This window comes from Macaca thibetana, chromosome X, assembly GCF_024542745.1.
Source record: "Macaca thibetana thibetana isolate TM-01 chromosome X, ASM2454274v1, whole genome shotgun sequence".
Lineage (NCBI taxonomy): Eukaryota > Metazoa > Chordata > Mammalia > Primates > Cercopithecidae > Macaca > Macaca thibetana.
The window spans coordinates 107,270,721-107,288,445 of NC_065598.1; the positions used below are offsets into that span (position 1 = coordinate 107,270,721).

General features: G+C 37.3%; 1 protein-coding gene across 6 annotated transcripts in view; it reads left to right on the forward strand.

The window, feature by feature from the left end:
* ALG13 (ALG13 UDP-N-acetylglucosaminyltransferase subunit) overlaps positions 1 to 17,725 on the forward strand; it is an 81,729-nt gene that overhangs the window by 38,553 nt on the left and 25,451 nt on the right. For all 6 annotated transcript variants that reach the window (XM_050776748.1, XM_050776751.1, XM_050776752.1 and 3 more), the window contains 14 exons: positions 436 to 517; positions 702 to 864; positions 2,067 to 2,142; positions 3,097 to 3,205; positions 4,311 to 4,375; positions 5,317 to 5,417; positions 6,445 to 6,572; positions 8,012 to 8,258; positions 8,535 to 8,648; positions 8,814 to 8,970; positions 9,377 to 9,497; positions 11,661 to 11,693; positions 11,791 to 11,846; positions 16,348 to 16,419. In XM_050776748.1, coding sequence (XP_050632705.1) covers positions 436 to 517; positions 702 to 864; positions 2,067 to 2,142; positions 3,097 to 3,205; positions 4,311 to 4,375; positions 5,317 to 5,417; positions 6,445 to 6,572; positions 8,012 to 8,258; positions 8,535 to 8,648; positions 8,814 to 8,970; positions 9,377 to 9,497; positions 11,661 to 11,693; positions 11,791 to 11,846; positions 16,348 to 16,419 — 1,524 coding nt within the window. The remainder of the gene's footprint in view (positions 1 to 435; positions 518 to 701; positions 865 to 2,066; positions 2,143 to 3,096; positions 3,206 to 4,310; positions 4,376 to 5,316; positions 5,418 to 6,444; positions 6,573 to 8,011; positions 8,259 to 8,534; positions 8,649 to 8,813; positions 8,971 to 9,376; positions 9,498 to 11,660; positions 11,694 to 11,790; positions 11,847 to 16,347; positions 16,420 to 17,725) is intronic.

Genomic DNA, 17,725 nt, shown 5'->3' on the forward strand with positions numbered 1-17,725 from the left:
TCTTGAGTTTGGAGTATTTGGGTATTTGACCTAATTTTTCCAGTCATTCTTAGAAGTTAGCTGGGTCTTTTGGCATCTGTTAGGCTTTCTGTTATGTTCAATAACTCAATTTCTAAGTGTTCCTTTTTTTTTTTTTTTTTTTTTAGCAAATTTGTAAATCAGGACTTGTTTGGCATATTAATGTGATTAAGGCTCACAGTGTAACCTTAGTAGTAATTTTAATCTTGGCATTTAAAAGTCACTGCCAAGAAAATCTTTATGAGGTACAGGTTGCGTTTCCTTATATTTAGATTTTAAAAATCACTTTTAAAAAAAAGAAATTCAAATAGTTATCAGTTACTGACTACTGACTCAATTTCAAGTTAATTATCATCTTAATTTCATGGTTTTAAGATGTGTAACATTCACTTAATTGTTCTGTGTGTTTTTCTTTAGATTCTACTCTGCTATTCAAATAGTGGTCACTACGATTCTGTGTACTCAAAACAATTTCAGTCAAGTGCAGCTGTTTGTCAGGGTATGTGAAGGCTTTATAAATTTTGGGTGTGATTTCAGATGACTTGTTTTCACTCAGGGACCTACCATGAATAGCGCCTTTAAAACCTTGTTGGTACCTATTCACACGCAGGTTTATGACTATTTTCACGTAGTTAATATAAATCTTATTTTGACAATTGGAATTTCGGCCATTTTTTCTTCAGCTGTATTGTATGAAATTCTCTATAAAGATGTGTTTGTTGTGGATGAAGAAGAGTTGAAAACTGCGATTAAATTGTTTCGAAGTGGTTCTAAGAAGAACAGAAATAATGCTGTGACTGGAAGCGAGGATGCCCATACTGATTACAAGAGTTCAAATCAGAATAGGTAATAAAGGGAAAGGGGATATTATAATAATTATGTTTCATACTTATGTGCATAGTCATTTGAAAGTGGAAGGGGCCTGGCAAGCTTATGAGTTAGGTTACATATTCACACATACACATATGTTAGGATATATATTTTTAATGGGGGGAGAGTTTTACCAAAGAGATGTATTGTGAGATGCCCAGACTTTGGGGGTTTTGTTCAGTTTCGTTTTGTATTGCTAGAAGAAAGTTCAGAACTATCTAATTACATGGTTCTCAAACTTTAGTTGTATAAGAATTACAGTGCTTGTTAGAAAGGTAGGTTCCTGCGCCTACTGTCACAAAATTTGAGGTCAGGATGGGACCACGAATCTGTTTTTTAAACAAGTGTGCCTAAGCATTCTGATGTAGGTAGGCTGTGGATCATACTTTGAGAAAATACTTATTCTAAAGTAGCACCAAGCTCATTTGGGACTGCCGGGAGTGGCAACCATGTATTAGGGTAAAGGTTGCTTCATTTGTCACTGATCACTTGTCTTAAGGACTTTAGGCTTACGGAAACTACAGTAGTCGGAAGGCAAGGTGTATTAGTTATGTTTTGCTGTGTAACACTGTTACTATAAAGTTGGCAGCTTAAAACAGCATACTTTTCTCACAATTTATGTGGATTAGGAATCTGGGCATGGCTTAGCTGGATCTTCTGCTGAGTGTCTCATAAGACTATAATGAGGTTGTTGGTCAGGACTGAGTTCTTAGCTGGAGCTTTGACTGGAGAAAGATCCACTTCCCCACTCATGGTTCTTGGCAGCATTCAGTTCCTTTGAACTATAGGACTGAGAGCTTCAAGTTTTTGCTGTCAGTTGGCCGGAAGTAATTACCTCACCTCTGCTACATTGTGGTGGTGAACATGGCTGCTTGCTTCCTTATAGGCGGCAGAGGAGAGAGAGAGAGACCAGTAAAATGAATGAGGCAGGGATCATAGGGATCACCCTAAGAGTGTGTTCTCACAGGAGTTGTAAAATACAGGAGGTAATCTGCTAAGTATATTGTAGCACATACTTATAAAAAGGAAGCGTAAATGCAAATGTTGGAATGAAAAAGCATTTGCCTTAGTTTTAGAACTGAGCTAATTTACCACTAGGTGGTGATGTAGTCGTTAGGCTTAAGATAAGTAAATTCTGCATTTATAAAAAGCTCTTTGCTCTAAATATTTTGAAATAGGATGGAAGAGTGGGGTGCCTGCTACAATGCTGAAAATATACCAGAGAGCTACAATAAAGGAACAGAAGAAACAAAGGTTTGATATTTTCTAAGGCAAAGAATTTTCATACTCATGACAAACTAGTTAAAGTCAGATAGTATATTCTAGTTATATGGGTTGAGGGAGGAGTTGGTCATTTTCCTTTGTGAAAGTCTTACCTATCTTTAAACTTAAAATGCATGCTTAATGTTCTTTGAATTCTTATTTTTACAGAATTTTAGATTTTTCAGAACAAACAACACTTCAGAAATTCCCGGAGCAATATGCTTTTAAGTTAAATATTACAAACCCAATATTTAGTTTGTAATCAGTCTTGTGACACTAAGGTTTTTTCCATTAAGGAATACAATGCCTATCTTTATTTTCTTCAAACTAGGTGATAATCATGGTTTAAAGTTAGAGAAACAGGAGACATTTCACCATCCATATAGGACTAAAATCAAATAGGCCTTCAGTTTGAGGCTAGCTAAATAAGTCAAATACTATTATAGTAATCTCTGTGTGTACCTGAGGTGCTTGTAATTTTGGAATAGTATTGAATATAGTGAAATTCTAGGAAAGCAGAAGAAAAATGGTAGTTCCTTTGGAAATTTTAACAGGATTTGACCAAAATGAAGTAAGCTTCAGATATTTCCAGGTATTGTAGAGTACAGAAATACTTGCACCTCCATGTCTATATCATAACACTTCCTGAATAGCTCTGAATTTTTAATCCTGGTTTGTGTTGCATTGGTTTATATGGGATGTGTCCTGAGTCATTGCCTCATTTAGACATTATTTCCCTTCTGCCATCTAAAACCTTTTAGATTACTTGCATTTTGCTACTTTAGTCTCCTGATTTTTAAAATATATGGCAAAGTTTATTGTGCGATTTATTTCTTGTTTTAATAAAGAACAACTTTTTTAAAGAAGGAAGCAACTTAATTTTTCCTTCTTCATAGAAGGAAGACTAAGGATTGTGAGTTTCTAGCATGATTATTTTTGTTTTAGTCTCCAGAACATCCATCAAAGATGCCCTTCCCCTATAAGGTGCTCAAAGCCCTGGATCCGGAAATCTATCGTAATGTAGAGTTTGATGTTTGGTTGGACAGCAGAAAAGGTAATGAAATATCAACAGAATACTTTTGAATCCTGACAACTTCAGGAGTATAATTTTGCAAATTATGGTGAACACCTCTTATCAGAAATACTGTTATAAAAAACAGCCTGATGCTTTTTATCTTTATATATGATTTAAATCCACAGGAGGGAACATAGCTTCAGATGTGGGAGGGATTTTTTAGAGTCTGATGTTTGCCTGGGACTTCAACTTTGCAAAGACTGTGTGGAGATAATTTTTAGATAGCTTTAAGAAACTTAGTGACTGAAAACAAGCTCATCTTAAATTCCAGGTGTTAAGACCACCTTCCTTGATAAATGAGTAGGTTAGGCCTGTGGGTCAAATCTGACACACCAGCAGTTTTTATGTGGTCTATGAGCTAAGAATGGTCTTTAATTCTTAAATGGCAGAAAAAGTTAAAAGAATAATATGTTGTGACACATGAAAATTATATAATTCAAATTTCAGCATTCATAACATTTTACAGCAGAGTTTGAGTAGTTCTGAGAGTCTACTCAAGACTCTCAGAATGTATGGCCCAAGAAACTGAAAATACTTATTATCTGGCTCTTTACAGAAAAAGTTTACCAACCTTTGAAAACAGGTCATTGTTTCTCTCCTTATAACTAAAGTGATCAACCTAGGCCTTAAAGTTTTGCCTTCAAGATAAGCCTTTAGTATTTCACATTCAACTGCTTGAACCCTGGTAAACTTAGCTGCAGTTAACAATCTAGAATGAGGTTAAGACCTTGGGAAACACAGTAAGTTGTTAAAAAATATATAGGTTGATTTGAAGAAGCTGAATAGTGTTGCTTTCAAATTGTACCTCATTAGTGTTTGACTATCTCTGATTAGAAACTCCCAATTTCCACGTATTTGTTTTTTTAAAGCACAAAATTATTCTGGCAGATCTCTTTAAATTAACTGCAGAAATAAGTCATCCAGAATGATAGGATGGCCCTTTGGCACTTTACCCCTATTTTCACTTATAGTGGTAGCATTGTCAACGGCACTACGGTAACATGGTAAAAGTAAATGAGGAAATTAAATGATATAGGAAAGGAACCAGTTTAGTTGAGCTTGAATCTTCATTTTCTTTTAATAGAACTTCAAAAATCTGATTACATGGAGTATGCTGGGAGACAGTACTATTTGGGAGACAAGTGTCAGGTTAGTTCCTTCTTCAAGAATCAGTAGTTTGTTTAAGAATGTGCTTGTAGTCATAATATGAGTTGAGCAAGACTTATTTACAAAGTACTAGAAACTTTTTTTATTTTTATTTTTAAAGAGATCGGGTCTAGCTCTGTTGCCTAGGCTGGAGTGTAGTGGTATGATCATGGCTCACTGCAGCCTCGAACTCCTGGGCTCAAGTGATCCTCCTTCCTCAGCCTCTCTAGTGGCTGGGACTACAGGCACATACCACCATGCCTGGGTAAGTTTTTAAATTTTTCTTTTCTTTTTTTTTTTTTTTTTTTTTTGAGACGGAGTCTTGCTCTGTCTCCCAGGCTCTGGAATGCAGTGGCATGATCTTGGCTCACTGCAAGCTCCGCCTCCCGGATTCACGCCTCAGCCTCCCAAGTAGCTGGGACTACAGGCGCCTGCCATCATGCCTGACAAATTTTTTGTATTTTTAGTAGAGATGGGGTTCCACCATGTTAGCCAGGATGGTCTTGTTCTCCTGACCTCGTGATCCACCCATCTTGGCCTCCCAAAGGGCTGGGATTACAGGCATGAGCCACCGTACCTGACCTATTTTTATTTTCTTTTATAGAAAGAGGGTCTTACTGTGTTGCCCAGGCTGGTCTCATTCCTGGCCTCAAGCAATCCTCCCACCTTGGCCTCTCAATGTTGGGATTACAGGCATGAGCCACCACACCCAGCCAAAAAAAAAAAATGTTTATTTAATGTCTGTGTTAAATTTTAATTACAAATTTAGTGATTAGATGTAAGGTTCTTTCAGTATGTGCTGCCTCCTTTGATCCAGACTGGCAGTGTTGATGTGAATTACTTTAAAAAGTAGACACTGAACTCCATTTGGGGAAAAGTGGTATTTTGTTTGGCGGTAGCCGTGTCTGTCACTAGTTTTGAGACTAGATGTATTCTCTTTTCAGGTTTGCTTGGAATCAGATGGAAGATATTATAATGCTCATATCCAGGAAGTTGGAAATGAGAACAATTCAGTAACAGTCTTCATTGAAGAATTGGCAGAAAAGTAGGAATATGATAATTTGTTGAATTACTGAAATCTTTGGTTCTTGGTTCCATTTTGTAATATTAAATTGAGAATTACCAGGATGCTAGTAAGAGAACCAGAATTGTATCTAGTGTTGGCCTAGGATGACTTACCTTGAATTATAAAAGCATGTGCTGAAGTATGAAATCTCAATATAGGTATTAGATATGTATAAAAGTTTTCAAATCTTAGACACTCACCTAGTTATTAGAAATATTAAGTACAACGGAATTCTAATACAAAACTGTTCACAGTAATTGCAAAGTTGGATTACTGAGCCTCTGCCAGTATGAAGATAAACTAATCTAGTCTTTCTCAAACTTTACCATGCACCAGAATTACCTGGAGGGCTTGTGAAAACACAAGATTAGTGAGCCCAGTCATTAAAGTTTCTGATTCAGTAAGTCTGAGGTGGGGCCCAAGAATTTTAATTTTGAACAAGTTTCCAGGTGATGGTAATGCTGCTGGTCCACTTTGAGAACCATTAAATGAGGCTATGCTGCCCTAACAACCAAAACATTTCAGCAGCTTAAAACAGTAAGGTCCTTTCTCCTTCATTTAGCATGTCCGTAGTGGGTCAGCAAATGGGATCTGGTTCAACAGAGATCCTGTTTTAACACGTGCATCCATGATTATGGGGAATAAAATGAGAACAAACCACTTGTCTGAATCTTAAAATGTCTCATACTTTATTAAGCAGAGTGGTTTACATTCCCAAGCCTCATGTTAAGGGGGTGGGGAGATTTAATCCTCCAAGGAGGTGCAGCAAATATTTGTGAATTAATATGGTCTACCAGTCTTTCTTCTGAAATGTGATCGGTACTAGAAACAGCAGTGAAATTGCACAAACTACTCTTAGGTTTTCTAAATTAATAACAAACAAGGAAACTGGTGTCAACCAGGTTTTAATAGAATACACTTGAAATATAAGGGGTGGGCTACGTGTATTGAATGAGAGTTAAGTCTGTGTTGCAGTATCTTCATGGTGATACCTTTAACTGTTAAGGCATGTTGTTCCACTGGCTAACTTAAAACCAGTTACCCAAGTGATGCCTGTTCCTGCCTGGAATGCTATGCCCAGTCGGAAAGGAAGAGGTTATCAGAAAATGCCTGGGGGATATGTCCCAGAAATAGGTTTGTATGCTAAAGGTTGTTATTTTATTTTCCCCTTCATGTACCTGCTTTTACTTACCTACATTGTACTATTTTTTAAAGATATGTCATATGTCTTGTTGTAGGGTAGGGTTTCTCAACTTTAGCACTACTGATAATGGAATGGATACTACTTCATTGTCGGGAGGCTGTCCTGTGCATTGTAGGGTGCTTCATAGCATCCCTGGCTTCTATCCACTAGAAACAAAAATGTTTTCAGACATTGCCAAATATTTCCTAGAGGAGGGAGAGGCAAAATTGTCCCTGGTTGAGAACCATGGTTCTTAAGGGACTTTGTATAAACTTGAGCACTCATATTTGAGGGCTAAAAAGAAAAAAATGATATTGTGGAGATGAGGAGTAGAATGATGGTTACCAGAGGCTCAGAAGGGTAGTGGGGGTGAGGGATAAAGAGGGATTAGTTAATGGGTACAAAACTAGGTAGTAGGATCAAGATGTAGTATTTGGTAGCATTATAGGGTGACTATAGTTAACAAATTGCATATTTCAAAACAACTAGAGGACTGGATTTGGAATGTTCCCAACATAAAGAAATGGTAAATGTTTGAGGTGATAGATATTCCAGTTACCTTGATTTAATCATTATACATTGTATGCTTGTATCAAAATACTGCATGTACCCCATAAATACATACTGTTCTACACCTATAAAAATTAATTTTAAAAACTTAAGCTGACATGGATCTTAACCTGAGGGGGAAAAATATTTCTTAGAGAACTAGGAAAACACCTCATAGAAGCAGCCGGGGATATTAACAGGCATAATTTATTAGAGAATGGTAATGTATGTGATTGGATGACTCAGTGTTTTGGGGGCTTTTTGTTTGTTTGTTTTGTTTTTCTTGAGACAATCTCACTCTGTCGCCCAGGCTGGAGTGCAGTTGCGCAATCTTGGCTCATTGCAATCTCCACCTTCCGGGCTCAAGCAATTCTCCTGCCTCAGACTTCTGAGTAGCTGCGATTACAGGCACACACTACCACGCCTGGCTAATTTTTGCATTTTCAGTAGAGACGGGGTTTCACCATGTTGACTAGGCTGTCCTTGAACTCCTGACCTCAGGTGATCCACCCACCTCAGCTTTCCAAAGTGCTGGGATTACAGGCGTGAGCCACCGTGCCTGGCCATGGATGACTCAGTGTTTTGATGACCTATACTAACCTGCCCATACTAGGGATAGTGCCGAGATATACCTGTTGATACAGAAATTACCTGCTGGTTTTGTCCTTCCAAATAAAAGATTTAGTATATCCTTCAAAAACACAAAAATTCCCTCCCTATGTTTATTTGGTTTGTTCCTAGGGGAAGCATTGGAAAGTTTAAGGCAGTGTGGTGGTGACAGTACACTGGGCCTTTTGCTTTGATTATGAGCTTATTTGCTACTTCTTTGTTTGCCTGAAAGTTATATCAGAGATGGACATAAAGCAACAGAAGAAGATGTTCAAGAAAATTCGAGGAAAAGAAGTTTACATGACTATGGCTTATGGCAAGGGAGAACCCCTCCTCCCACCCAGGCTACAACACAGTATGCATTATGGGCATGATCCTCCAATGCACTACTCACAGACAGCTGGCAATGTTATGTCTAATGAACATTTTCATCCTCAACATCCATCTCCGAGACAAGGTCGGGGATATGGGATGCCCAGGTAAGACATTGACAGATTTGTATTTTCATGGTCTAGGGAAATATGAAGCAGTTGAAGAGATCCAAGAAGATAGAATGCCATCAAGATGAGGGTCTGTGTGACATACAGACTGTATTTCATTAATAATAGATAGGCCTAATGCCAATATTGCAGAGAGCAGAGCTCTTTCTAGTTGAATGTTTTTAGAAAGACAGATTAGTTCTATTTAACTACAGAGACTGACTACTTAGATATTGGTGAATAGAGAGTTTTATTTTTCTTTCTCTTTATTCTTAGGAATTCATCTCGGTTTATAAACAGGCACAACATGCCGGGCCCTAAAGTTGATTTTTACCCAGGCCCAGGTAAAAGGTGCTGCCAGAGCTATGATAACTTCTCTTATAGATCTCGGTGAGTATTGTGTTGAAAGTCAGAGAAAATGGGTAAGTCTGAGTTCATTGCTGAACATTAGTGTTTTAAAAAGTGTCAACTTTGAGATATTTGAACTGTTATTTAGAAGTTAGGAACAAGTTATATTTCATCATTTTTACTTTTTTATTCTTTGAACCACTTAAGTTCATTTAGACGTAGTCACCGCCAGATGAGTTGTATGAACAAGGAGTCCCAGTATGGATTTGCCCCAGGGAATGGACAGATGCCCAGGGGCTTAGAAGAAACTATTACTTTTTATGAAGTTGAAGAAGGGGATGAGACTGCTTATCCAGCTTTACCTGTGAGTGGATCAGTGCTTTACTCAAAAAGCTGTTTACTTTTTTCATTTATTTTTTTGAAGTAAAGGCAATGTGGATAAATTTTAGATTTTGTACAAATAACCAAACAAAGCCTTTTCTGAAAATTGAAAATGAGAAAAGAGACTTTTTCTCCCAGCTGTTCCTAGAAAAGGGAATAGAGGTAGACTTAATCTTGCCTATAGAGTATGTGTTAATATTTTCTGTTTTCTTGATTGTGACTTCATATTTTTTGTATTCTAAACTGCATGGAAAACAATTACAGAATTCTCTTACAACAGAAGTTCACATTGTTAGGCTAGTTTTTAAACTGCCTTTTAAAACGTCCCTGTAGCTTTTTTTTCCTGACTATATAGTGAGAATTGCAGTATATGTGTCTCTTTGATACAGAATCATGGAGGTCCCTCTACAATGGTTCCTGCTACTTCAGGATACTGTGTTGGAAGGCGGGGACATAGCTCAGGCAAACAGACTTTGAATTTAGAGGAGGGCAATGGCCAGAGTGAAAATGGTGAGTCAATTACAGTTAAATATTTTTTAAAAGATTCTTGTGGCATTGGCACATCAGGACGGTGAAGTAGACCAATTTGGTTTTGGGGTCTCTCTCTGTTCCACTAGCTTAGTTTTGAAAGATTTATATAAGTTCTTAATGCTTGCTGGGTTTTTGAATATGTCCTGGTATTTCTCAGAAGAATAGACTTCTATTTCAGTAGGCTGCTACATTGTTATAACTTGTTTTCAGCTCTCTGCATAGGTCTTTAGTGAGTTTTTGACTTGGTGTCAGATACCAGTATGGAAAACATCTGTTCGTTATTAGTAAGGCACTATTACTATACTATACAATATACAACTATACAGCTATACAACTACAATATACAACTATACAAATACACAACTATGTAGTTGTCCTCATCATTTGTATATGTTAGGCTTTTCGTGTAACTGGCTGTTATTTTTTAAGACTGCTATGAAGTAACTTCTTTGCCCAAATAAGTCTATTTGATCTATAAACATTACTCTTTAGTAGTATCCACTACTAGAGTGATATCCACTCTACTAAGTCATTATATTCATAATATAGTCCTTCATGTGTTCTTCTGAGGAATGTGCTGTCCCTATTTTACATATGAGGAAATTGAGATTCAGAGGGTAAATGACATGGCCACAGTCATATCCTTGGTAAATGGCAGAGATATAATTTTTTATAACTGTTTTATTGAGATATAATTTACATATCATACAATGAAGCTATTTAAAGAATACAATTCAGTGGGTTTTTTATTTAGAGTTGCATACCATCAGCACAATTAATATTAGGACATTTTTATCACCACAGTAGTGAAATCCTGTGCCCATTAGGAGCCATTCCCGATTTGCCCCAACCCCCAGCTCTTGGCAACCGTCAGTCTGTTTTCTGTCTCTATGGATTTGCCTCTGCTGGACATTTTATATAATTGGAATCATATATACACACATACCCTTAACAGTTTTTATATTGACTCCTACCATGGAATGTGTTTGTTTTTACCTTGTTCCTTTTAAAAGATACTGTAAATGCCTATTGAAACAATTGTGGAGCATTGAATGGCTTAAGGAGGTGTCAGGCATTCCCAATGACTTAACTTATGAATAAGTTTCTTATTTTCTTGTGGTACTTTTTTTTTCTGCTAGTATAGAAAAAAAATAGATATTTTTAGGAATTTAATGAGTGAAAAAATCTAGTACAAGAATGATCTGTGAAAACTTTGTACATGTGTGCATGCGTGTGCTTAAGGACATTTACTGTCTGCTCTCTTATTTAGATGACCCTTTTGTCTTTTAGCTCTATGGGTGGTGTGGCATATTTGAAATAACCAAATCTTTGCTCCCACCTTAAATCTGGAGGAGTTTCATGCATGTGTGTTTGATAAGTGGTGTGTTTAATAATCAAATTTAGTTTAGAACTGCCAGATTATATTTGGTGGAAAACCATCTGGTTGAATATTGACTTTCTCTGCATTTCGATGGTACAGAAATCTTAAAAGTAGTTCAGTCTACTGAGCCATCCTTTGAGGACACACTGATTGTACATGTATTACTTACATGAAACAGATTGAAAAACAGATGAGGCATAACATATTCCCTTAATGTCCACCTAAGGAAACAGTAGATTATACTCATACTTTATAGTCACCATTGAGTATTTAGTATATGTAAAGCACTATGCTAAGTTACTTTTACTTCCATTAACCATCCTCAAAAGGCCTATGAGCTAGGTACTGTTACTCCATTTTACAGTGAAGAATTGAGGCACAGAGATTAAGTAAGTTACCTAAAGTAGTGTAGTTAATCAGAATTCAAATCTAGGCAGTCCTCACTTCAGAGCCTATGTGCTTAATCACCACACTGTAGCCTCACTGGAAAAATTGGACACAACTGAGTTTTCACCTCTGCCTGACCTCTAAGAGCTAAGTGGATTTTCGGAGGAGAAATTTTGTACAGCGTACAGCTAATCTCTGGCTTCAATATCTGTTGACTAGTGTGAAAGCTCATATCACTTTCCAGGATGTATGCATTTTAGTTTTGAACATATAACCATAAAACTGGTGGAAAAAGCAAGTGCTGGCCATTTGGCTCTGCTGAGCTAAAAAGGCCTATATAAACACATTTCTTCTGTCTTGTCTTTTTTCCCCAGGGGGATATCATGAAGAATATCTTTATCGTGCAGGTCAGTAAGATCTAGAAGTGATCTGGCATTCATCATTGTTTATAGAATTTCAAGCTATAAAATAATGCTCATTTTTTACTTTGGCTATATTCTCTAGAGCCAGACTATGAAACTTCAGGTGTTTATAGCACAACTGCATCTACAGCAAACTTGGTAGGTATTTAATAATAGCAAAGAGTTATAGCGCCTACTATGTACTGGGGCACTGTTAAGAGCTATACATATAAATGTATTTAAATCAGAACAACCCTGTGAGGCTTAGTATCATTCTCATTTTGAAGATGAAATTGAGACAGAAATTAACTCGTTTTCTGGAACTAATATATTTAGAGATATTCTAGAGATATTCTAACATAGGCAGTAATGATCTTTTAGAAGGTTTTATGTTTTTTTTATTATAATGGATCATACATCTCAATATAACAAAAGTTTGCTTCTCCTTTATGCTACATGTCTAGTAGAGGTCTATAGAAGGGCTTGCTCAGGTACTCAGGCTGATGGAAATTCATCCACGATTACCAAGGCAGGAAATAAAATTTGGTAACTGGTGCACTGGCTCTTACAACTTCCACCAGAGGTGATACATGTCACCTTTTCCATTTCGCTGGCCAGAGCAGGTCCCACTGAAGAGTCTAACTTCTTTGTGCCTGGAAGGCAAAAAGAAACATTTTAGCAGCACTAAGAACTGTATCATTCAACTTGCCTTCCCTCTCATAGGCAGAATACTTGTTTCTATGTCAAAGGAGGCATCCTAAAAGGTCCCATTCAGTGTAATCAAACTCAAAGCCTAGAGTTTCTGAGCTATGTGTAGTACTTGTTATATTGGGTCCAGATGTAGCTTCTTGTGATCTTGAGACCTAAAACCAAAAATATGGAGGTTTTTTATTTTTCCCCCCTCCCTCCCCAGTTTACAGTGCTGAAGCAGGGACTGAAATTTCTATTCAGAAAGGGAGAAAATGGGGAATAAAAAAACAGTTACTGGCCTGTAGCAATTCTGAGAACTTCATGGGCAGACGTTGTAAGGGCACCCAACGTACTCATGAGACTCTTCCCTGGAGGATCTCTCGTTTATTTTCTGGGGCTCTTGGTTACTCCCAAGGCCCATCCTTCCTGGCAATATTTGGAGTAGGCATTGGAGAATAATCTTTCCTTGGCAACAGAGCAACTTTCTAAGCTTGCTACTTATAGAAGATTGGAGGCGCAAGGGTGGTTTTATCTCAGTTGAATGGTTTTAGTTCTGACTCGTGATTTCTTTGACTGTAAGATTAATTTATTCTGCTTCTGTTTGATTTCTTTTGGTTTCATGTACCAATAGCCATACTACAATTTTTTCTATAGATATACTCCTAAGATTTGCTATAATTCTTTGTGGTTTTATCCTTATTTCTGTCTATTTGATTGCAAGTGGCTTGAGTTCATCAGGCATTGATGGAAGAGCCATGCCTTTTGGACATTTTTCTACAAGCCATTTTGTTGAAGTGCAAGGACTTACTAGGTGTTACATCCTTAGTTGAACTCAACTTTGAGACATCTTAATGCACTCAGGTTTTAACCAAAGAGTTGATTCTTGCTGTGAGGTCAAGTTTTCACTGTTTGTCGTCATTGAAACCATTCGTCAATACTACATTTTATAGTTTAGGGTTGAAACAGTTATTCCTTCAACCCTGTGAGTCCCTGTATTCAAGGAATCTATTCCCTTTCATTCCTGCCTGCAAACTACTAATTCTGTCCTACACACACCTGTCTTAAAATAACTTGCTTTAAACCATGCCAACAGTAATCAAAGCACAATACTAACATCCAGTCTTCTAAATTGCTTACCCTGAGAGCTGCATGTTCATAATCTCCTTCTTAATTAGGATTTTGTTATAGCTGTACCTTACTTCTAGTTACCAATTTCTGTCTTAGTCAAGCTAGGTTATGCTGCAGTAACAACCCCCAAAGTCTCAGTGACTTAACTCAGGAAAAGTTGTTCATGCTAATGTTATATAGTTCAATGCGAGTTGGCAGCAGGCTGCCAGACTGTGACTGTTCTTCATAGTCACTCAGGGACCCAGGCTGATGGGCACATGCCATCATGATCATCGCAGCAGGGCAAAAGATACAGAAATTGAACACTGACTCCTAACGGTTCTGTTCATATTTTATTGACCAAGTAACATGGTCATTCTTGACTTTGGATGGAGCTGGGAAGGGCAATCCTACCGTCTATTCAGGAGAACTGGAATATTTATGAAGAACTTGAATAACTACCTTAAATTCTCTAATTATGACTAATTTTAACTGTGGCAGCTTCGTGTACTAATTTTTTGTTTTTACTGTTTAGACAATATACCTTAGGAAGGAGAAGAAAACTCTGATACGTAATTCTCTTTCTGTTTTTTCTCCTTCCTTTACTTTGCTCCTTCCAGAGAAAGTTTTTTTCCCCATTTCCTGCCACCATTACTATTCTCATATCGTGTGCTTTTGATATCACCTTTTGAAGTAGCCATCCAAGTGAAAAGGCAAGTAAGAATCTTACCATGAGGGATGATAATACTTTTTTTTCTGTTCCTTCAATTTCACTTGTCACATGTTCCTTTTTGTTCTGAATTTAAACAACTCCAGTAGCTTTCAATTTCTTCATATGTTCCAAGCCCCCTGCCCCCATCACCAAATCCATAGCAAATTTCTGTTGTTGCTAAAATAAAGGATAAATGTCTTCAGAATTATCAGCATACATTTAAAAAAAAACCTCGTTTTTAATTTTTAATTTCAATAGGTTTTTTGGAGAACAGATGGTGGTTGGTTACAATGACTAAATTCTTTAGTGGTGAATTCTGAGATTTCAGCGCACCCATCACTTGAGCAGTGTACCACTGTACCCAATGTATAGTCTTTTATCCCTCACCCACTTCCCACCATTTCCCCCAAGTCCCCAAAGTCCATTGTATCATTCTTATGCCTTTGTGTCCTCATAGCTTACCTTCCATTTATGAGTGAGAACATACAGTGTTTGGTTTTCCATTCCTGAGTTACTTCACTTAGAATAATGGTCTTTAATTCCATTTAGTTGGTTCAAATGCCATTATTTTGTTTCTTTGTATGGCTGAATAGTATTCCGTGGTATATATACACCACATTTTCGTTATTCACTTGTTGGTTGATGGACATTTGGGCTGGTTCCATATTCTTGCAATTGCAAATTGTGCTGCTATAAACATATATGTACTAGTATCTTTTTTGTGTAATGACTTATTTTCCTCTGGGTACATACCCAGGAGTGGGATTGCTAGATCAAATGATAGTTCTGCTTTTAGTTCTTTAAGGAATCTCTACACTGTTTTCCATAGTGGAAAATAGTGTACACGGTTGTGCTAGTTTACATGCCCACCAACAGTATAAAAACGTTCCCTTTTCACCACATCCATGCCAACATCTATTTTTTGATATTTTTTATTATGGCGATTCTTGCAGGAGTGAGGCGGTATCACATAATGGTTCTTATTTGCATTTCCCTGATAATTAGTGATGTTGAACACTTTTTCATATGTTTGTTGACCATTTGTGTATCTTTTGAGAATTGTCTATTTATGTCCTTAGCTCACTTTTTGATGGGATTGTGTTTTTCTTGCTGATTTGAGTTTCTTGTAGATTCTTGATATTAGTCCTTTGTCGAATGTATAGATTGCTAGATTGCGAAGATTTTCTGCCACTCTGTGGGTTGTCTGTCTGTTTACTCTGCTGGTTATTTCTTTTTGCTGTGCAGAAGCTTTTTTGCTTAATTAAGTCCCATCTATTTATCTTTGTTTTTGTCCAACGCAGGGCTCTTTGAATAAAGATTTCCAGGCACAGCCTTCTAAGAACTCATGAACATTTATTTATACTTCTTATTTCCATGTCTAACACTCAAATAAATGTTTCTGTAGAAGCATTTGGTATTCACTTGGGAACTTCTGAGCCAGGGCAAATGTTTGCTTTTTGGCAGGGGCTTTGGCTATACTTGAACACAGACTTTGGAATTGTCCGTGTTAAGTGGGGCTCACCTTTTCACAGTAAGGTACTTCTCATTGTTTCCTGTGATTTCCTTTCCCTGTTCTGTCTGTGCTCTTACTAATGTAACCAGTCTCTGCTGCTAGAGTTCTTGCTGCCATGACAGTCTATCATTCATGTGTCCAAGCCATTCAAAATCATTTTTACTTTTAGAAAGACAGGGTCTTAAGCCAGAGGAGAATGATATTTGAATCTTACAGTATCTGTTAAATCCCACTTAGATAAAATGCAGCTGAATAACCAGTTTACCCTTGTACCAAGCTACATATTCAGATAGAATGCCTTTTTTTTTTTTTTTTTTTTTTTTTTAAGCAAAACTATTGTTGGTCCTATGGTACTTGAAGCTTTTAAGGTAAAGATCACTGAAAAGGTGTTTAGATTTCAATCATCAGTTACATTTTAGTATCTACATCAGGACTTGAGTTAGATGTGCTGAGGATTTCTGTAGATACGTAACAAAACAGTCACCTACATCACGTTTTAGAGTGACAACTTTTAGAGCTTTGTCTTAGGAGTCACTTCCAAATTTGAATTATTTCAGGACTGAACACTTTCATATAGTTGAAACAAAGTTATTGATGTGGTTTTTTTTTATGTAACTATATTTTTGTATTCATTAAAGTCTCTTCAGGACAGAAAATCATGTTCTATGTCTCCTCAGGACACAGTTACCTCGTACAACTACCCCCAGAAGGTAATCTTCATAGTGTTATTAAGCAGTTACAGTGGCCTGAACAGAGAAAAATGAATTTTCTCTTTTCATTTACCTTCATCATACTTCAAAGCAACTGCTTTCGTTCCTTTAGGTATTATTGTACCTTCTGGTGTCTGACACAGTGATTAGTAAATTAATTCAACAAATTATTGAGCATCTACTGTGTTCCAGACACTGTTCTATGTGCTGGCTTTAGATTACTCATAGTTTACTGTGAACCTCTTTTATATAAAGAGTGAGTTAATCTAAATTACCTGTCAATTCTGTCTCATTAACTGAAACTTAATTTTAAAGCTTTCCTGTAGAATCGAGAGTCAGCATTATAAAAAGGTAGCTGAAACCATAGGAGTAAACAAGATCATCCTGGGCAAAGGAAGAGGTTGAGAAGAGTATCTGGAACAGAGCCCATGAATTATCAAATTTTAGAAAATGGGCAGAGAAGGAACATCCAAGGAGGGAGGAGAGAGGAATATTATGGAAGCCCTAGGAAGAGAATGTTTCAAGGAGCAGCCAGGTGTCAGTTGCTGCCAAGAGGTCAAGCAACATAAGGCTTAACAAAAGTCTATTAAGATCTGTTGCCATAGAGACCACTAGTGACTTTGAATACAGTTTCAGAAAACCAGTGTGGGTAGCAGCCACACTGTGGTTGGGTGGTAAGAAAATGGAGACTCCCAGTGAGGACAGTATGTTCAAGAGGCTTCTGTTACCATTTATTGAATATCTTTCTGTGCACAGCCCTGTACTGCGTGCTGTGGAAAAATAGTTTATTCTGTTAAGGAGCTGTGGCCTAAGCAGAAAAAAAAATATAGTCTTACAATGTTATAAAAAATGCAAGGCACCTTTTCTCTTTAAAAAAGAAAAAAGTGTAGGCCAGATGCAGTGGCTCATGCCTGTAATCCCAGCACTTTGGGACGCTAAGGCAGGCAGATTGTTGGAGCCCAGGGGTTAAACACCAGCCTTAGCAACATGACAAAACCATCTCTACTAAAAATATAAAAAATTAGCTGCGTGTGGTGGTGCGTGACTGTAGTCCTAAGCTACTCGGGAGGCTGAGGTGGGAGAATCACTTGAGCCTGGAAAGTTGAGGCTACAGTGAATGAAATCATGCCACTGCACTCCAGCCTGGGCGATGGGAGTGAGACACTGTCTCAAAAATATATATATATGTTACAAATCTTTGGAATAATATGCAGGAAGCCCAGAGGTTAACTGGGGAGCAGGCAACTAGGCAGACGGAGGACAGGGCTTGGAGGAAAACTTTCCGTTGTATACGATTTAATACTTG